At 34.5% G+C, this 22,671-nt stretch overlaps 1 protein-coding gene across 3 annotated transcripts in view; it reads left to right on the top strand.

Moving 5' to 3' along the window:
• The window catches only part of CSMD3 (CUB and Sushi multiple domains 3), an 872,847-nt gene that overhangs the window by 580,109 nt on the left and 270,067 nt on the right, over nt 1-22,671 (top strand). For all 3 annotated transcript variants that reach the window (XM_036338167.1, XM_036338166.1, XM_036338165.1), the window contains 2 exons: nt 9,466-9,622; nt 21,473-21,664. In XM_036338167.1, coding sequence (XP_036194060.1) covers nt 9,466-9,622; nt 21,473-21,664 — 349 coding nt within the window. The remainder of the gene's footprint in view (nt 1-9,465; nt 9,623-21,472; nt 21,665-22,671) is intronic.

Below are 22,671 nucleotides of genomic sequence, written 5' to 3'. Positions count from 1 at the left end.
TCCAATGTATTTTATAATGAGTAACTTATTTAATGACAAAGTTGAATGTTTCAGTAACACCAAAATAAAAACACTTTTCCTCCCTATTTAATAACTATTTATATAAAAATAATAGTTACCATAGGACTTGTATGCATACATATTAGCATAACCAATGGACACAGACACTGGGGCAGTGGGGGCTTGCCGGGGTGGGAATGGCTGGGGGGGCGGGAGGGGTGGTCAATTGGGGAAAAAGGAGACATATGTAAAACTTTAGACAAAAAAAGAAGAAAAGAAAATGTTTATGAGCAACAACAACAACAAATATCATAGTTAACACATGAATGGTCATTTTTGTAAGAAATATAGTAATAATATGTTTTTATTTTGATGTTTATTAAGTAAGTCACAATTTCTTTTGACACATGTACAATTTTTTGCATTTATGACTATAAAACTCATTTCATAACCATATAAAACTAAAAACTCAATGTTTAGAAATTATTTAGTAAAAATTAACTTTGTTGATAATAAACATTTAGTGCAAAATTAATTAATTAAAGAGATATAATTTTAGGCAAATAAGTATTTCCATAATTGCTGATTTATATTTTTCAAAGTATAGTTTTGATAAATATAATTTATAAACATGATTATAATAAAAATGAAACTTCTATAACATCAGATTTAAATATTTTAAAATGAATTATAAGCCTTATTCTTCAATGTTAAGATTTTCTTAAGCCAACTTAGAAATTCAACATAATTCTGTTTTCACAAATCTTGAAAAAAAAAAAATATCATCTCATGTTGGCAGGAAATTCTTATCTAAGCAGTGGTTTTAGATTGTTGGTTATTTTCTTCTTTTAAAAAGAATATCATTATGATGATAATTCATGATTCCCTAACACAGTCGGTACTGTATGCACCTAAGATTTGTATAGACGTGGGAAGACTTCCTGCACTACACCTAAATATATAGAATTTTAGTATCAATTTAAGCCCATTCCTGTGTTTTGCACTTTTTTCCATCAGGCTAACTATGCGAGAAAAAACGTATCAAGACATAGATCAGAAGGGTAAGCCCAGCCACTAATCAGTATCACACAAGCAACAATAATAAACATGTATTTACGTGTTAAAGTCAGGCAGCACTTGCCCACCCATCCTAAAATATTTGTCTGATCTCTCCATGATGCTTGAAATGTATGGATTCCTCTTCCATACTGAATAATGTTTATTATTTGCTGATATAAAAATAAAATTGCTGTAGTGTGTTCCTCAGCGTGCTCTCTAGTGCCGTACTTGTTTGGAGGAAGGTCACATGCACTTGTGACATGTGCTACCTTGAGAAAGAGCAGGACCTCAGTAATAGTGACTATGTGAGGGGATGTGGTGGTGAGAGATAATGGAAAGAAAGAAATAAAAGAAAAAAACTTCAATTTAATGCATTATAGTGGATTTAATTAAATAATGATTTTTGTTTCATTGATGAAGGGATGAAAATTTATATTCCTAGCGTTTTTTAAGATTTTTTTTGGTATTTGCCTAGAATAATTTCCAAAATTGAAAATATAATATACTCAATGCTACAATAGAAACTGTCAATTCTATTATCCTCCTACTGCTAGTCTTGCCTGGGATTTATTCTAAATTGTTATTTAAAAATGACTTTAACAAGCCACTCTACAGAGATGATTTGGGATGGGTTTTTACCTTCCAAGTTTGACTTCTTCATGGTCTGTCCATCAGTGTAAGATGTAAAATGTTTATATGTTACCTTTTTCCTCCCATTAATCCCAAGACCAGTGATTAGTTCAGACACCTACATGCACAAGCAGTCAGATGCACCCTCAAAGCAAAAATGAAAAATTCTCAGATTTTGGACTCCAGAGTCCTCTAAGGATAAAAGGTCAGTTGCTTTTACTGCAAACTAGTCCACATGAGCCCATCCCAAATCCCCAGCACTCCTTAGCTTTTTATTTCTGTGGAATTGCATCCCCGGGTTTCCAAAGTACTATTTCCCTTAATCCAGTCCTGGAAGATGTGCAGCAAGGGTTTTCAGCAGAGATAGAAGCAAAGCCAGTTTCTAAACCTAGTAGAAACAGTTCTCTTAATACATTCAGATTAGGAAATAAGAAGAAATAAGTAAAACAATAGGCCATTATAGAATCCTCTTGACCAAGAGAAGTTAAAAGCATTGTTTTCTTTATGTGGTAGGATTGGCTAAATTCTCTTATAATGTCTACTAGAGTCCTGGTGCACAGATTCATGCACAGGTGAGGTCCCTTGGCTTGGCCTGCAGGGATCGGGCTGAAACCAGCTCTCTGACATCTCCTGAGGGGTCCTGAATTGCAAGAGGGCAGTTCTTGGGTGACACACCCTGGAATCGGGCTCCCTCTTCTCTGGTTCCAGGTGTGTCACCCAAGAACTACAGTTGCCAAGTCAGCGCAGCTCGGCAGCTCCTGCGTTGAGTGTCTGCCCCCTGGTGGTCAGTGCATGTCATAGCTTACCGATCGGACGGTTGAATGGTCAGATGGTCGCTTAGGCTTTTATATATATTTAGATTAGGGTATAGAGTTTGCAAGGTGGTGTTTTTTTCTGGTTTCTCTTAAACGATAACATTACTGTATTGGGTTCTAATAAAAACAAAAGCACTCCCAGCAATAGAAAATCTGTGTACGTATTTAGCTGTATCTAAAGACACACACACACCTCTTTGAGAGTTCACAATCTATTTTGCTGCCCACTCACTCACTCACACTCTCTCACCCTCCCCTCTCCTTCCATACACTACTTTATGTGTAACCACACTCGTAACGTTTATATCAAGTGTAGAGGACCACAGGACCCTTCTAGGTAGTCCATGCCTGGCATCACTACCAGATTTTCTGACTCCTTAGATCTGGAGAAACTGTTTCAGTTAGTCTACACCTAGGATCATGTATCTTTATAAAACTCTCCAGATTATCTGATGACCAGCAGGTTTTGAATTAGGAATATATTCTTCTTTGGTTTGATTCCTTTCAATCAGCAAGAATATTGAACTTTCCAAACCCTTATGCAAAATGTGTGATGTGATTAATTCTCTCAATTCACATTTAAAGGAGATATTTAATTAGGTGTAGACTCTAAACAATCAACAATGAATTGTTCCCATTGTCAGCCTGATAGCATGCAAGTTGAATACCAGTCAGAAATACTGTTTTTGTTTTCGTTGTTGCTGTGTTTAGCAGAGACAACATTCAAGGGAATCATTCTACCACAGTCAGCATTGTGTAGTTTAAAGACTTGTTTCTTATGCAGAATAGACTAAATGGATGATTATGGAAAAGAGCCAGCAAAATAACTCAAAATTGATTTTGAGAGTCCAAAAAACAAGGGTTAGGAAAATTAATGTCATATTTATGAAAAAGTCAATATTTGAAGGGCTTGATTAATAACCTATTTTAGGGGTATGATATGAAGGTTATTAATGTGTCGTTACTGTTGTTTTCTAAGATGTATTATTTTCAAGCTTTTTCCTAACTTGCCTGTGAGTCTTTGGGAGTGCCACTTGTAAGAGCCTGTTGTTAAATTGTCAGTAATTTTGTGAACTAGTTGTTACACATAGCCATTATTAAAAATTAGATTACAATTAGATTATAATTAAATTGATTAAAATTATATTAAAAGCAAAGGTAATAAATACAACTTTAATTTCCTAATTATTTTACTACTTTTACTATTATCTGTGCTCTTTAGGCTCGTTGTGTAGTGTATTGCATCTCTATGGTGGAAATACTAGGTCAGAGTGTGCATCTCTTCCCAACTCTGCATTCAATGATGTTGCATTGATAGTGTGATCGTGGTTACGGTGTCCTCAGTGAAAGCGAGGCATCACTTTTCCCACATAAGTGCTCAGGGCGGGGTTCTTATGGTAGCTCAAGGAAAAGAATTTTCTGAGACTCACCTGGGAGGATGAGTGATTTTTTATTTGTATGGAATTCCATACCTCAGTTTCCAAAGTATTATTTCCCTTAATCCAGTCCTGGAAGATGTGTAGCTGGAGTTTCAGTAGAGTGAGAAGCAAAGCCAGGGTCTAAACTTTCTGTTCCACGGGGAACTGGGTCCAGTACAGCAGTAGGCTAGTTGTAGTCCATCAGTCCATCGTGTGGGGTCCACGTGGCTGTGAGTCATGTGGGCAAATGCAGGGGAGCTCATGGAGCACAACCCCTGATGCAAGGGTCCCAAGAGCCCCAGGAGCCAGGAGAAAGAAGTCCTTTGTGTAGGAAATGAAACATCTCCTATCTTCCTGCGATTGCAGTGGCCAGGCTGACTCTCGCCCATGATCTGTTCCCAGCTGTGACTGACAGAAAGTACCTTCCCTATTTCATCTGGACTTTACTGGGCATGCTTCTATAATGCAGCTTCCTGGCAAAACTGCACAAATGAATGCCTGTACTATGTGGCCTTCCCTTTACTCCTTTCCAGCTGTTAGTAGCTAGGTTAAATTACAATAGTATCAATAATAGGGGTATTTATACTGCAGACGTTGTCAAACACCACAAATACTGACTAGATTTACTGTTTTGCTCATATCTACTCTTAAATGAGATATATTGTGTCTATAGCAATTACATTGTGCATAGCACACAAAAAATGAAAAGATATCTTTCCTAGTATTTGAAAACTATTATTCCACTTAGAAAAGTTGCTCATATCATTTAGAAATCAATTTTGTTCTGATAGAGTCATTGATGGGCTGCTGCCTGCATGCCCCACCCTGGGGAACAAACCCGCAATCCGGGCATGTGCCCAACCAGGAATTAAATTGTGACCTCTAGGTTTATAGGCCAATGCTCAACCACTGAGCCATGCCGGCTGGGCCTAATATAGCTATTTTTTGATGTTTCACTTCTATCTAACTTAACATAAAAATAATCAAACCATATTCTACTCTTGTTTGTCAGTTGCAATTGTAACTTGCAGGAAAAAAAAAAAAGGTTTGGCAAAAAAACACTGAAAACATTTTGTGACAACCAATTAGCTCTAAGGAATTTACAATAATATTGTATATTTTATTACTATTTGTAAATTGCATGCTACACATCCCTTAAATCAGGGATTCATAAACAACACTCTAAGGGACAAATTTGGCCTAAGACCTGTTTCTGTAAGTAAAATTTTATTAGGAGAAGGCCATGTTTATTCATTGACATAGTATTTATAGCTGATTTTGTGCTGCAATGGCATGATCGAGTAGTGGCAACAGAAATGTTATGACCCCAGCAGCCTAAAATATTTACTATCTTATTCTTTTCAGAAAAAGTTTGTCAACTTCTCTTTACGTCAATAAAAGTTATTTTTAATGATCTGCATGAATATATACATTCCTCAATTTTGTTTGTTTGAGATCTGGTTGCTAAATATTTTCCAGCACATCCGCTTAGCACACATCTCTATCAGCTCTGCTTGTTGTTCACTGCTAATCCTTTACCACCCCTCTCAAAATCACTCTCTAAATATTCATTAGTATAAAGTGCTGTGGTAGGCCTCAAAAAGCCCTTCACTCTCTCCCATACTGAGGATCACAGACGTAAAATGATTTGTGACAGGACTTACAACTTCAGTGGTAGAGTTGGGGCTTCAACTTTGTCAAATTGACCCTAACAGTGGAACGACTGGTCACTATGATGCACACTGACCACCAGGGGGCAGACGTTCAATGCAGAAGCTGCCCCCTGGTGGTCAGTGCGCTCCCACAGGGGGAGCTCCACTCAGCCACAAGCTGGGCTGACAGCTGCGAGCACAGTGGTAGTGGCGGGAGCCTCTCCCACCTCCTAGGCAGCACTAAAGATGTCAGTCAGACATCCCCCGAGGGCTTCCAGGCTGCCAGAGGGATGTGTGACTGTTAGGCCCAGGAATCGGGCCTAAGCCAGCAGGTGGACATCCCCTGAGGGGTCCTAGACTGTGACAGAATTTTCGTGTACCAGGCTTCTAGTATAACTGTAAAGCTAATGCCCCTGAAAAGTGGACCCTTCATTGTGCCACAACTCCCATATTATAATATGCTGGCTCATATAATTGAGGACACAATATATAGCTATTTCAGAGACATAAATATTTTTGAATACAAGTTCTCTGCTTTGTTTCATATTACTTTTGGAAAAAACATAAGATTTCAAATAGAGTCCTTTTTGATTGACCATTAAAACAATCTTTATTTTTCACTCACACGTTGACATCTTCCTTACCTTGTTAGAAAAATGTATTTAAGTTTACAAATCAACCTATAAAACAAATGACAAAAAATTAAATTTGTAATGTCCATGAGTAGGAATAATTCAGAGGTTCATATACATAAGTACATGTGTAATTTCTCTCTTACTTTTTTATCTACTATCTGTTCTTAAATTTAGATAACACCTTTTTTGCTAATTCATTGGAGAAATGACTGAGCATATATCTTATAACATACATTCATTATAAAATTAACAACAGTTTTGAATGTTGATCAGCAGTTCATCATAATAAGGTTTGACCTTTCGAACCTAGGAGTCTATACACCATAACTCATTTCAAGCCCTGATCCATTACAAAAGTTTTGGTAATTGAAACATGGCAATATTAAATTTTAGTCTGTTCTAGTGTTAAACTATCAGATAAATTGCAACCTTTTAACAAATTAGTCTTACCAAAGAGTTTTATTAACATTATAAAAGGGCTCAATGACTTCCATACTATTCATTCTTAAATTGATTTGAAATTCTATATTTGGCATAAAAGTAAGTCTTTATTATCTGAATTAGGTGCTAAGTAACTAAGAATGTTTCTTTGGGAAAAACCAAGAATTTATTCATTTCCAATTAAAAAGTATAATATTATACAGTTATCTTAGTTCTTTTAGCTTTTTGAAAAAAAATAGATATTAAGATATATGCTGAAAATAACAATAATAAAATATTATATTTTAAAAAAGAAAAATGGGCCCAAGTAAATAAAAATATTCTTAAAGATCCTTATTTTAATAAGAATAGAAATATGAGAAGTAACGGTCTCAAATAAAAGTTCTGTATGGTTCTGATTAGACCCAATAATTACTCTGTAAAGTAAATTTACTTTTAAATGAAAGTACATTTTGGTTCTTTTATCCTCTTACTTCTATGCTTATATTCATGTCTCTTTCAAAAGTAATTTGTTTTTTACTATACTACATTGTCCTTCCCTGTTGCCTGTATGTTTCCATATGTTTTTGAATACATTTGAAGGATTTTATTTACCAGTTAAAAGCATTGACTTGATTATTACTATAAAACTCTTATCTTTTTAAAGCCTTCCTAATTTACACTTGTGTCATTGGATTTAATAATTTTATACGTTCTTTTAAAATTCATGGTTAAACGATCATGCTTCATTTTACTTTGTTGATAGAGTAGTGCTCCTTTAGTGTTTGTTTTCTACCTTTTGGCTGTACATTATTAAATAATCTTTATTTAGTGAGTTTAAGTGTTGAATTAGGTCCTCCCAGCTAGGCACATGATAATTCTTTTCCTGTTATATATTTTTAACATTAGTGCCTTTTCTTTTAATAATTTCTTAAAAGTATGTTTCTAAGAAAGTTTCTTTTGAAAAAAAGTATTATGCTAGCTTAAAAAATAGAAAGACTCGAAATAAATATATTTCTCCAATAACAGAAAATATTGGATCGTTTTTTAAAATTTTCTCTGGGTCAAGAAGGATAGTACTTAACACAATGCATAAATACCATTTTTGGGAACATTGCTGCTCTGGCAAGATCACTAGATTAGGAGTTTAGTGATCCACTTTCCTACTCTTAATGTCAGGCAAGAGACAAATAACTTTGAGGAGTATTTCTCAGCTTTCTCTACTGATTAACATTCACCTAAGAACTCTAACCCCAACTCCATGAAACTAAATACTATGGAATAATATTTGTAAGATAGAGTTGATCTTTGTAGGACCACAAATCATCATAATATCTAAGAGTTTATGACCCGCAAGAGTCAATTTCCACCTCCTAGGTAATAACCCCACATTGAAAGCACATGCTTCTAAGGAAAAACAGTGTTAACATGCATTACTGGTAAACCTTCAGCTTAATTACTAGACACATTTTGGAAAATAATCTGGCAATACGTTTTAGCCCAGAAGTATCATATTTTGAATAATGTCTTACTGAAATACAAGTACCAAATAATGAGAGTTTATATAAAAAATTTGCTTATTTCAGCATTAGTTTTAGTGGTAAAAAAACAACAACTTGAATTCATTAATATGGAAATGATACAGCAAGTTGTGGTAATGTCACTGTATGAAATATTACCCAGCCCTGGCCGGTATGGCTCAGTTGGTTGGACATTGTCCTGAGCAACAAAAGGTTTGCTGGTTTGCTGGTTTGAATCCCATTTGGGACACATGCCTGGGTTGTGGGCTCAATTCCCAGGAGGGGGCATACAGGAAGCAGCCAGTCTATGCTTTGCTGTCTCATGGATGCTTCTCTCTCTTTCTCTCTCTCTTTCTCTACTTTCCTCACTCTCTAAAAATCAATGAAAATATATTTAAAAAATATTACACAGTGTTCAAAAGGAAGCCTCTTTATCTTCTGACCTGAAGAGATGTCTAGAATGCATTGATAAAAGCAAGTCAGACTGCAGTGAGAATGAGAATGATAGAGGGATACTTGGGAGTTTATCAGTTTTGCTTCTGTATATTTTTGAGTTGTTTAAGTAGTTTCTAAAAGCATTTAGCACTGTTCTAAGTTAATATTTTAAGACTGTGCCCTAGCCAGTTTGGCCCAGTAGTTAGAGCATCGGCCTATGGACTGAAGGGTCCAGGTTTGATTCTGGTCAAGGGCACATGCCTGGATTGCAGGCTCGATCCCCAATAGGGAGCATGCAGGAAGCAGCCAATCAATGATTCTCTCTCATCATTGATGTTTTTATCTCTCTCCCTCTCCCTTCCTTTCTGAAATCAATAAAAATATTTTTTTTAAAAAATGTAAAAGTTAGGTAAGTTAAAGTAAATGGGTAAATTATAGAAATTGAAAAAGAAGCATATACATTTTGTATGATTTATATTATTAGAAAAGCAGGTGTTTGGTCCCCTTGAGCAAGTTGCAGAAAACAACCAATCAACCAACCTTGGAAATAAATCTCTTTGTAGTTAATATCAGCTTTTTAACTCTGCCATTAAAAATGAAGAAGAAAGGATTGCTTTCATAATAAGAGAAGTTATATAACATTGGTTTGAGTATGACTTAGCTTCTACTGAGTTTGGAATTTTAAAATTAACCATGTGAATTTTAACTCTTAGCCTGTTATTTATAGGAATCAATATGCATGTATAATTTTCCTTTGAAAACATGTAGTAAACTTATTTAGGAAGATTATGATAATTTTTTCTTTTATGTAGATATAAATACATCATCTGAATTAGTTATTATTGGCACATTTACATTTTAATTATAAATATATTTTGCAGATTTATGATGGAAAAGATAAAACAACTCATCTATTAGGTGCTTTCACTGGAGCGTCTATGCGAGGATTGACTCTTAGTAGTACTTCAAATCAGCTCTGGCTAGAATTTAATTCTGATTCTGAAGGGACAGATGAAGGCTTTCAACTTGTCTATACCAGTAAGTATTTTGGAAGAATAAAGTTGTCAAACACTAATTCTGAGAATCTGTTAAATAATTGAAGTATACTAGGTGAAGTAAAATCCAACATTTGATCATCAGTTTGCAATTTGCGGCTGCCTTCTACATACATATTGCATTTGATCCAAACAATAATTCCATAAATTACAGATATTCTAACTGTTGCTGTTTTACATTTTAAATAACTAAGGTTCAGGAAGGTTAAGTAATCTGTGACTTTGAGATTATTTGTTTATTTTCAAAATGGCACTATTCTCCCCATCGAATACTTAAGAAATACAACTAAACTCTTTAGTAGATAGGAATCCAATATTTTGGCTCCCACCTGTAATTGCAAAACACACACAATTTGTGTATGATAGAACAGTTGGACAGTTATTGATGAGAAATGATGGTTTCAGGTGATTTTACACTAAAGAGTAGCTAAGTTTTTATTTTGTTTTGCCTTTTTTGTGTTGAATTGCTTTATTAAAAATAACTTTATAAAAACCTACTCTATTATACTCAAACAACTATTCTGACAATTAAACAGGTAGTAGTTCAAAGACCATGAATCATAGGTAGGTAGATCACATTGTCATATGAATTAATTTTACAATTGCCAAAATATAAGAAGTAGACTAATTACATCAATGAACAATAAATTATATTCAAATAATATATTTATGGAGTTTCACCCTGTGTAAGACACTGTACTAAAAAGTAAAGCACAGATAAATTGAAGTGGTTATATGTGTTTAATAAACTTACCATCAGATCAAATAAATTCTTAGAAGTTCAGAATACTCATTTAATATAGCAAAATAAATTAAGTAGCAATATTCAGGAATCTTTAGTATTAGAATATTTGGAAAAAAAAATCTAATGACCACTCTAAATTTTCTCAAGAGGTCAGATGAGTGGAAACTATTACGAAAACAGGGAAATTAAAAAGGTAAAGCACTAAAGTTATTCACATGGAATTATAAAGGGGATATGAATCATAATCATTTGTTTAAATATTCTTAATGAAATTTGAAATAGTGGACAGAAGAGTATGGCTCATTATATTAATATATTCTGGTGTATAATACTGAGAGCTTACTCTTGTTCCCTGATTACGTCAAGGCTTTTTCTACTTGTTCTTTAATTGTTACATCATTAACATGAAGGAAAAATAAATTAACAACATGAATGTTAAATACCTATTTTTAAATCCTAAGAACTTTTTGTATAATGTGATCTTTTTATGAAGTCCTTGCAAAGACAAATGAAAATCCAAGCCACTTATGTTATAAGTATACTGTTTGATGGACTAAAAGTAATGGTATTGAAGATTATTGCTCAAATATAAATGATGTGATCTCTTCGGAAGGGCAAATATTTTTAAATATGCTTTCTTCTTCTCCTTTCTGTTTTCTAGCAGGTCTGCTGACATTTTTCAAGTTATGGCTCAATGTTTATATAGTGGCCTTTCTTTGTTCTGCATCATTTTGCATTTCTCCATGTCTAAAATGTTAATGGGTTTCATAGAGGAAATAGAAATTTTCTTTTCTGATATTTAAACTCTATGTAACTTGACATTATTGATGCAAAGAAACTGGGTATTGTAGGACATAATTGGATTCTTTAATTTAATTTATTGGAGTGACATATCTGAATTTTTAAATTGTATGGGGAGCTTGGGAATCTGGGATGAGGAAAATCATTGACTTTATTGTCATTGGCATGAGTTATTGGGTGCCAAATAAGAGGAACCTTAAAAAGCAAATATTTGAAGTCACTCTTTTTTAATGACTCTAATTGTTCATCCTTTAGCACGTCTTTATGAAGACAGGAAGCTAAAGAATTTGGGAAGAATTTATAAAAGCAATTATTTTTAAAAAGGGTATTATATCTATAAATATGTGTTTATATCTATAATTAATGTGACAGTTATCACACTGTATTGTGGTTATAATTTTTGCAAACATAATGTGCATAGTTCTTCGGGGCCATTTCCCTTCATAATGCCTTTAGTCTGTTTTAGTTCAATTGTATCTATTTACATATTTTTTGGTAAAATTAACATATGGTCTCAATACTGTGTTTATAAAATGCCTTTATGATACAGCAGATTCTACTAGGCCACATACTTTAAATATTCATAAAATTCTTAGCAGCAATAATTCATCTCCTAATGAGAGAATATACTAGGTGTTCATATATGGGAAAAATGAAGCAGCAACAACTGTATTTGTGTTTGAATTCCTGTGTCCAGCTATTCCTAAATTCAACTCCTCCTCTGCCATTAAGAGAATTAGAGACAGGAGAGAGGACATTAAGGTGGGCAGGTCAGGTAAGGATTCCTGAATTAGGTGGTATTAAAGGTAGGGTTGGTAGGTCACAGAAAGAAATAGGGAGTATCCCAGGCAAAGAGAATAGGACAAGGAAAGGCACTGAGATTAAAAAGAACATATTAAGCACTTTTAAGGCATATGATACAATTCAGATTAATCCCACTTACCTAGCTTCTCTTAATTCTAATCTTAGCATAAAGAAGCCTTTAAGACCACCCTTGTGAAGTGACACACGGTCAAATGATAGTCACTTTCTAGCTATCTTTCTATTGTCGGTTTTGTTGAGTTAGTAACACTTGCTGTTGTGTGGTTATTTTCAGTTTGAGGTAGACAGAACCTCATTTGGCTGAGATAAAAAATAAAGAAATATTGTAAAACAGGCCACTGGGGGTTCATTTCCTTTCAATTGTCTTCTTGCTCCATTATGTATATAATCACCAAGAATAGCAAATAGTGAGAATAGTGACTGAGAGGCTGGTTTTGGCTTAAAGTAATGGAAAACCTTCCAATGGCCTAAACAACAAGGATGTATATGAGAAAGATGACAGGTAGGTTTGACACAAGTGTTCAAACTAGTCAGTAAGGGTCTTGCCCCTTTCTTGCTACTGTGGCCTCCCTAGTGTTCACTTTTTCTCTTCGTGCTTGTGACACGGTCACAGGATAGACACATTCAAGGCAGGAAGAAAGAACAGGCAGTGCCAATCACACGCGTTCCTTTTATCAGGAATGCACTTTCCTCTGTTAGACACTCTCTTAAAACTGGGCCATGCGGTTATGCCTGAAGTTTTTTTAGAAGGCACCCCAGGAAATGAAGTATTTGGCAGACTAAATGGTTTAGTATTAGGCCATCATAATACACTGTCTGATATGATTCTATAACTGCTTGTAACAAAATCAGGGGTTTGTTTTAGTGAGGAAGAAGAGGAAAAGAGATAGTGAAAAGGCAACTTGCAGTGTCTACTATCAGGTACAGCGATAGCAGATATTCTAAAAATTAATATGTCCAAAGGTATTGCATTAATATATGCCTCCATGATTAATGGTGTCATGGAAGCCCAGAGAATCTTCGGTGTTTAGAAAGGAAAAGCATTGGTTTACACATTATTAATATTAGCCTTACTATGCTAAGAAAACGGGGGGCTTGTCTCACTTTCTTGCCACAATAGATAAGTCATATACATACCTAGGATATACTTGAGGGGAGAAAATGTCACACCCTTTGTCACACCCCTTTATTTCCTAAAGCAAATTAAATTTCTTCAGTCTTTACCCTTTAGAGTTGTCAAGAAGAATCTTATTTAGTCTTTTACTCCCAAATAAGTTTCTCAGTCAATTCTAGTTTGATTAGTCAGTTGAAGTGGGGGCAGCTATGCAGATCAAACATAAAATCTCTGTGACACTCGGTCAGACCTTGACTATAGCAGGATTTCCCACTGCTCCTCCTTCCCTCCGGCTGGCCTCGCAGGAGCAATTACTTCCTTGAGTCAGATCGCTTTTCCATTCTTTTCAAGATAATGGCCATCAATACTCTTGCCCTTGAGAAATCTGAAACTCACCCAAATAAAGATCTAGATGAAGCATGCTTTCAGGTGCTTTATATAACACAAATGAGTTGTTAATTTCCCTGTGTCCCATAAAGGCATGGCTGTTTTCATGAGAAGGTATAGGGGAGTAAAATAGGGAAAAAATGACCATTCCTTTTTCCTAAAGTTGGCAGAACAAATCAGAAGGTCAGGTCTCAATACAGTATCCTTGCTAAACCATTATTCTGCTCTGGGTAACACTCTAATATAATTTGGAAAATCCTTATAGGATATTCTGACTAGACTCCTTCAGCTCCTCACTGCACATTTCAAGAATGCATTTCTAAAACCTGGTGTCTTTTATTGTATTTCTCTCTCTGAAGGCTAAGTTGTAAAAATGTCATTTTTTATTTGGTGACTTGTCTTCCCTTTTACTCCTCTACTGGAAATAATTTATTGTTGAGATTACTTATTTGGTCATAGGTTTAAATTTTTTCTTTCCCCACTGAAATGCTTGAGATCTAGAGATAAAGAAAACAGTGAATAAGACAAAGTTTATGTCCATATGAAGCCAATGTTTTATTGGGACAAGACAGAAAATAAAGATATGAACAAAAGATAAGGGAACTGCACCTAGAATTAGTTTATAACAGGGCAATAGTGGATTAAAAGAAGGGGAACCCACATTTAGATCTGGGGGTAGAGGGCAGATAAGTGCAAAGGCTTAAGAGAGGCCTGGCCTTGAGTTGTGTGCCAGGAGCTGGATCAACGAGAAGAACAGGACAAAGTGAGAGGTAAAGTTGGAAGGTAGGCAGAGGGGAGATGGACTGTGAGGGGCTTGGATTTTATTTAAAGGCACAGAGACTTTCAATATTACCATGTCAAATGTGCGGGTTTAAAATAATAACCGACATTTATCTACCACTTGCTAGATACAATCCTGTGAGTGAGGTACTGTTGTATTCCACAAGAAGAGGAGGAAACATAGAGCACAGAAAAGTTATGTGACTTGCCCAAGGTCACATAGTTATTAAGTGCAGATATGGAAGCAGAGCTGAGGAGCTCTGCTGCTTCTAGAATCCATGCTCTTATTTACCATACTATATTGCACCTAACCTGTTGTAGTTTTTTTATTTTTATTTTTTAAGTATATTTGTAGTCATTTCAGAGAGGAAGGGAGAGAGGGAAAGATAACAACATCAATGATGAGAGAGACTTCGTTGATTGGCTGCCTCCTGCATGCCCCACACGGATCAAGCCTGCTACCCGGGCAGGTGTCCTGACTGGGAATCGTGACCTGGTTCATGCTTCATAGTTCAATGAGCCATGTTGACTGGGCATTTTTTAAATTTTATTTTTGGAAAATTCCATTAAGTAATGCTCTTTCTTATCACTGATGTAATTGTAAAGAAAATTAATGTTTTAAATGTTAATGCACTTCTTCCCAAAGCAACTTTTGTCATTTTATTCCTGAGTATCTGAATGCTTTCCCATTGGCCAAATGCACTGTAGGGTCATGGCATACTCCTAGTGTCTCTCAGGGTGTTTATTCAGTTTTAAAACTCTGTCTCTTGAAGATATGTTTCATTGCAAATTCTTTTAGCTTTTCATTTGTAGTTACCCCACTTTCATTCAGTAGAAAGGAGTTAGATGTTTAAGCTATCCTATTAGAGAACTAAATTATACCTTTAGGATGGGTTATAGCATTGTCTTTTCTAAAGCTGATCTGGCAATGTCCGTATGTCCAGCCATTAGCAGTGCCCCTGGGTTCAGATGTCCCCTTGTTATCACTTCTGTACATTTAATTTACTAAAGACCTGAGACATATGTGCTATTGCAAGAGAAAAGTTCTGCTATATTTAAACTCTCTTAGCCTTCCAGGCTTTTGTTGTTATTGTTTGTTGTTATTTGTTGTTACTTGAAATGATTCAATAATCTACACAACATGGCCATTTAAGATTTTATATTCAAATTAAAGATGGGCATTAGTGAATGTTTGATGCCTTTTCTTGTGTACTAGCCTTATACATATGTAAGAAATTACCCTCTTTAAACTCTTTAAATTCATTACAGTATGTTGTTGGCAATGTTAACCGTGAAAAATAATCAGATGACCTATTAACTCTAATTTTATTCTTAGTGTATAACTTATTTAATGCAAATGCAAGTAGAAAATAATTAAATTACAAAAGAGCAACAGAATTATTCCATGTATTCCTATGTCCTATAAACCACTTAAGACAGATATTTTTGGCATTTCCTTTATTCTTTAAATCTTGAAATTAACTAAGTAATAAAGGAAGTATTGATTTATGCTGCATTATGTAGTATAATATATTCTAACTAAAATATCAAAGAAATATGTCTTGATTATCAGTTTACAGACAATATTGCATGTACTTGCTTCATACTGGAATAACAAAGGAGACATTACCATTTCTATAGCCATCACATCCCAAAAGTTCTGTTAATCTTAAACATAAATATTTAACATCCTATATTAGCTCCTAAAATACATATATATGTATGTATATAGATATATATAAACATACACTGTATAGAAAAAATCCTACAAGTCAATAAGAAAAAAAAATTCTAAAAGAAAATTTCACAGAAGAAACTCCAGTGGCCAATAAGTCAAATGCATAATAGAAATTAAGAAATGAAGAGTAAACATTAAATAATATGCTAGCGCACATTCATAAAATTGGTAAAAATTAAAAAGGTGCACAATTCCAAGTGTTGATGACAGTTTGAAGAGCTTGAACCTCTTTTACCTTTGGTAAAGCCACCTAGAAGAGTAATTTGGCAAAATCTCATTAAATTCCATTCCCAGGTATAATTAGAGTACACCATTTTTACATTTGGCCAAATACCAAATGGCTGATTGTAAAGAAAATAAAATAAAAAAATCAGGAAATGCTGAACCCCACCATTCCAGAATGATGTACAAATGTGTGATGTACAATACACAAACCAGCACTTTTTTCAGACTTTATACGTAGAATTTAGAGCACTGGCAGTTTAAAAATATGTATTCTTTATATTCCACCTGTTTCTCCAGGTGGAATGAATAGCAGTCATTTCCACAATCTTTTTGTTTGTTTGTTTAAAGTCATAACTTCTATAAGCTCAAAACTCTGATTAAAAAAACACACACTCATAAGGGTCTTTTTATTTTAAGTTACATCAAAAATGCTACTTACATTCAAAAAGTTAATTTTCAGATATCATATATCTCTAAGCCTCCTGCCTTATTGTAGCATTGGTTCTGTTTTTCTGACCAGACATGACATGTCCCTGTGTGAATACACAGTTGTTGTTCCTAATAAATTGAAAAGAAATTATGTTGAGGTACGGATTCAACTGTTTACCTTTCAGTAAGTCAAGGCAAAAGTTGAATAGTAGATTAGCAAACTTTGAATGAACCTTAGGGACAAAATGGATCCGGACATGGGGCATAACCTATAGAAACAATACTTTTGAAAGGGTACATAGAAGCACAGCCTTTTTGTAACCATAGTGATTGGAAATGTTATAAATGCTCATCAACTAGAGAATAAATAAATCACTTTGGGGTTGGCCTACAGTGGAATTCCACAGAGTAGTTAAAATAAATACAATGTATATGTGCATAAATATAAAGGTTAAAAGAAAATGCTGGGCAATATATAAAGGCTCAGAAGAAGTTTTAAAATAAATTTATAATTAGTAAAATGTATACCTACTTGCAAAACATATTATGTATTTTCATAGACATATAGATATGTGGTAAAATATATAAAATATGTGTGATAATGGTAACTAATTCAGAATATTTGCCAGCTCTTGGTAGGGAAAGACCATAAAGGGATTAAGGAGGGACATGAATGGAACTTTAACTTATTTTGCAATATTGGTTCTTTTAATAATAATGTTAATTTGAATGTTAACAGTTACTATGAGTATTATTCTGAAAATGAATATGAATTAAAATTAACTTGAGCAACTATGATTCTAGAATGTGATAGAGTAAATTGGTGAAGTTACATTATCCTTTGTAGGTTTCAAATTATAACTCAAAACTAAATTAGAGCCCAGCCGGTATGGCTAAGTGGTTGAGCATCGACCTATGAACCAGGAGGTCATGGTTCAATTACCAGTCAGGGCACATGCCCAGATTGTGGGCTCAATCCCCAGTGTGGGGCATGCAGGAGGCAGCCAATCAATGATTCTCTCTCATCATTTTCTCATCATTGATGTCTCTCTCTCTCTCTCTCTCTCTCTCTCTCTCTCTCTCTCCCCTTCATCTCTGAGATCAATAAAAAATAATTTAAAATAAAAACATATTAAAAAAAACTAAATTAGAAATCCTTAAAGAAATACTATACTACATGGTGACAGGAAAGGATTAGACCTCAATGTAAGTTATTCAGCAAGTCAAAAGAATTCAGGTAATGGGGATTTTTCAGTTCCCTTCGTGCTCTAGAAATTTTCATTTCATCAGACTATCAGATTTCACAAGGAATGGGGAATATTAATACCTTATATGATTTTGTATACAGTTCTTTATTTAATTGTAAGTTTCAAATATTTGAGCTTTTCAATGAAAAGATTGGCAGCTGAATGTTTCCATAAAGTTCTGAATATTTATGAATAAGCAATAATAATTCCACCAAACTGGGCTAAATGATGTTGTGCTTGGTAGTTTATATACTATTGTCCATGTGCATTTTCATCTACAATGCAAAGTATTAGAAGTTATCTTAATATACAAAAACTATCTCCATTTTACCTCATCACCAGCAATTGCCAAACGCATTTACAGAGCATTCACTTAATTAAGGAAGGATGAATTTGGTAATGAACCTTGAAAAGAAAGCTTGACTTTCATTTTTGTTTTTATTAATGATATATGCTCAAAAGTGGCTGCATCTTGAATGATAAACTCAATATTATGTCTAGTAGAAGGAATGCAGTTTTGCAATTTTTGAACAGGGACACTTTAAAAGTAGTATCAAGTATGCAAATTCATGCAGACTGATGCAGCCACTGTGGAGAACAATATGGAGTTTCCTCAAAACAACTAAAAATGGAACTCCCATTTGACCCAGTGATCCCACTTCTAGGAATATATCCCAAGAAACTACAAACACCAATCAGAAAGGATATATACACCCTTATGTTCATAGTAGCACAATTTACAATAGCTAAGATTTGGAAACAGCCTAAGTGCCCATCAGCAGATGAGTGGATTAAAAACTGTGGTACATCTACACGATGGAATACTATGCTGCTGTAAAAAAGAAAAGGAACTCCTACCATTTGCAACGGCATGGATGGACCTGAAGAACATTATGCTAAGCGAAATAAGTCAGTCGGAGAAAGATAAATATCACATGATCTCACTCATTTGTGGAATATAATGAACAACATAAACTGGTGAACAAAAACAGATCCAGAGACAGAGAAGCATTGATCAAACCATCACAGAGGAAAGGCAGGGGAGGGTGGGGGTAAGGGGGAGAGATCAAACAAAGGACTTGTATGCACGTATATAAGCATAACCAATGGACACAGACACCAGGGAGGTGAGGGCATGAGTCAGGGGGGATGTAGGGGGGGAGTAATGGGGGGATAAAGACACATATGTAATACCTTAATTAAAAACAAAAAAAATAGTAAGTAAAAATAGTATCAAGTATACAAATTAATGTTCTGAAATTTTACAGTTACAACTTCTGCTATTTCTACTTCTGTGTTTAAAAGACTGACTTGCTAGAACATGTATCCCTTATACCTTGTTATATATATATAACATGCATGTATGTATATATACATATATAAATAATATGTCATCATTTGAATTAACGTCTAACTTTTTGTCTAGCTCTGTCTCTGAAGCTGTTTGAATTTCCCTTAACATATTTTTACCCAAACTGGGCTGTTACAAATTGATCCATAAGGGAAATTTCTGAAGATGTGTTTTTTTAATCGTCTCACTAACTCCAGTTTCTCATTAGAATTATTTTAGGTATTTTTTTAGTTGTTTCCTAGAAGTAATTGCCTTTAAAAATCCAAAGTCATCCAGGAGCATTATTGAACATCTGCTATGTGCCAAGATTTGTGCTTGGTGGGCATTGTGAGAAAGAAAAAGTAATCAAATCGTTCTAGTTGGTAGGGAAACAAACACAAGAAGCAGTGATTGTAAATGAATTGAAATATGCAGAGCAATTCTATCAGTTAACTGAAGAGGGAATGATTAAGAACCCCTAAAAGAGACTAGGAAAGTATCCTTTTGTTCTCCAAAAGCAAATATATCCCTCAACACACAGAGATTATAGTATAAACACATTACTTCCAGCTTACAAGTTTTGGTGATTTTATGTATGTTTTGATACTGTAAAAAAGCCAATGATGTAAATTTTACTTTCTAGTTTCTATACTAATTTGGTCAAGGATCTGTGCCTATAAAAGAGATGCAAATCTTTTTATTATATAACTTAAGACACAAATGTTTTCCTTATCTCCAACATTTTTGTGTTAAAATCACAGATTTCCCTCATACATGACGCTATCTGGATATTCTTTTTCATTCTCTAGTCTCAGAAGTCATAACTTGGATAATTTTGCACCTAATTATCTTCTTTTTGTAAAACATTAGAGATAGAGAATTCCATAGGGTGTTGGAAATATGTTTTGATTACTAGTGTTAGGTTTGGTTTAAATTACGAAGTATCTTCTAGTTATTTCAGAATCTTAACAGTTTATTGTGCTCCGATTGTTAGGTTTTTAATATCCATCTTTATTAATTTTATTCTGAATTATACCCAAGGTCTTCTGGATCTTGAGAGACCCAATTATCATTAAGATAATATAATCATAATAACAATAACCTGTAAGCCCCCTTTGACCCGGCCCTTAACCTTGTAGTAACAAGATGAAAATCAGATAGAAAAATCTACACGAGTGGACAGACAAGGGATGAAGAAAAATAGGCTTCCTCTGTTTAAAGTAGTTGTCTCGCCCTCCTGTCTGGAAAGGAGAGAGAAAAACCTTTGCTTCTTTGAGATGGATTGGAAGGAATCTGGCTTTTTATTCTAACCTTTGCAAAGTAAAGACATCTCTCCAGAGGCCAGATTAGCCCCCTGTGCGTGCAGTTTTTGTCATCTGAAGATGTCCCTCAGGCCCTGGCCTTGTTTTCCCTTCAAGTATAAACACAAACCTCCTCCAAAGTTAGAGAAACCTCTCTCGAATTCTCTTACTAGTGTTGTAGTTGTAAAATAACTTCTTAAGGCTTGCTCTGGCCCCAGGGTCCCAACTTTCCAGTAAAATTAATGCAAGAAGCCCAAACCCTGTAGAATCACAAAAATATTTTCTTTACACCCCAGAGTGACAACATGTAGGAAGAATAAATATGTGTTTGGGGGCTTATTTCCCTGTGAGGATTTTTTCAGAGCTGTAAATTTCTGGAGAAGGCAGAATATAACAATTCAGGGTTCTTCAATCTAATTACTATTATGTTATTTTTTGATAAAGTATATTTTAAATATAAAACTATTTCATGTTCTAAGACTATAGCAGTAAAGAGTCTCAATTTATATTTGCAGTGGACATATTTGTTACTTGGACAGTTATGATTTCACATAAATTTTATGTTTTAAATTTTGATGTAGTACTTATAATGGCCAGAACCTATTATTAGCTGTAAATCACTTAAAGCATGCAAGCAGCTTAGTACTAAAACAAGCCATGATATAGTCATATAGCCCATGGGAATCGTTTGAAAAATACAAAAGAAAAAAATTCTTATTTTAAAAAATGTAAAAACTCTCTTTGGCTGTTTCCTAATATCAAAATTAAATGTGGTAAGAGTATTATAAGTAGGAAAGAGAATACAACTGAGTAAGGGAATGTAACTGTATGAAAATAATAGGAATGCATGATTTGTAGAGTTTTAATTTTTTCTGTTAAATTTCACCTTTAATAAATTTATATTCTTCTCGCAGGTTTTGAACTTTCACATTGTGAAGACCCTGGCATTCCACAATTTGGATACAAGATCAGTGACCAAGGCCACTTTGCTGGTAGCACTATCATTTACGGATGCAATCCCGGCTACACTCTCCATGGAAGTAGCCTTCTCAAGTGCATGACTGGGGAGAGAAGGGCATGGGACTACCCTCTGCCTTCCTGTATTGGTAGGAGACTCGTTTAGATTGTCAGGAAATATTTCTATAGAAGTGTTACCAGAATACACTGTAGTTTTTCAAGTGATTCCATCTGTCTACACACAACTCATACCTTAAGTCAAGAAGTTAATGTGTGCTTCCCGCCCGCAGTCTAGTCTCCGTGTAGTTGACCCCATTTACGCTCTTTGTCCTCCCTTTACCCTTTTTTCTCCTCTGAGAACCACCATTCTCTTGTTTGTATCTATGAGTTTGTTGTTTGCTTTTTTTTGTTTCTTTGTATGTTTGGTTTGCTTATTCATTTGTTGCTTTTTATTTTATATTCACATATGAGAGAAAAGTATTTTTTTAAATAGATTTTTATTGATTTCAGGGATAGGGAGAGGAAGAGGGAGAGCAAGATAGAAACGTCAATGATGAAAGAGAATCATTGATTGGCTGCCTTCTGCAGGCCCCACACTGGGACCAAGCCTGCAACCTGGGCATATGCCCTGATCAAGAATCCAACTGTGACCTCTTGGTTCATAGGTCAAAGCTCAACCACTGAGCTATGTCAGCCGGACAGTTATCTTTTTTTTTGCCTAACTCATTCCATAAGATCCATCCATATTATCATAGAGTATACAACTATAAAGTTGTACACATGAAATTAATGTCAGGCTATTAGCCAGTGTTACCCTAATATAGCTAATAACAATTTTAAAAATATATTAGTAAGAAATACACTATTTTCAAAACCTGAAAAAAAAATGAAGTTAATGAACTAAAATTTGTCAGAAGGAAATTAATGAAAAGTGAAGGCCTTCTTTTAATAATTTTTTATGAGTATTTTTTGATGCAATGTAGCATTTTATTTTTCCTATCTTGGTAAAATTTAACACACTACAGAAATATGTTAAGATTCTTAACCATATAATTTATTCAATCACATTGTACATATTTATCCTATATAATAAAAGCCCAGCGACCAAATGGTGGAATGACCAGAACAACCAGTCGACCAGTCGCTATGATGCATA

The sequence above is a fragment of the Myotis myotis genome, unplaced genomic scaffold (genome assembly GCF_014108235.1).
Source record: "Myotis myotis isolate mMyoMyo1 unplaced genomic scaffold, mMyoMyo1.p scaffold_m19_p_16, whole genome shotgun sequence".
Taxonomy (NCBI): Eukaryota; Metazoa; Chordata; class Mammalia; order Chiroptera; family Vespertilionidae; genus Myotis; species Myotis myotis.
Note: the sequence above shows the minus strand (reverse complement) of the source record. Positions and strands in the feature narration are given on the sequence as shown.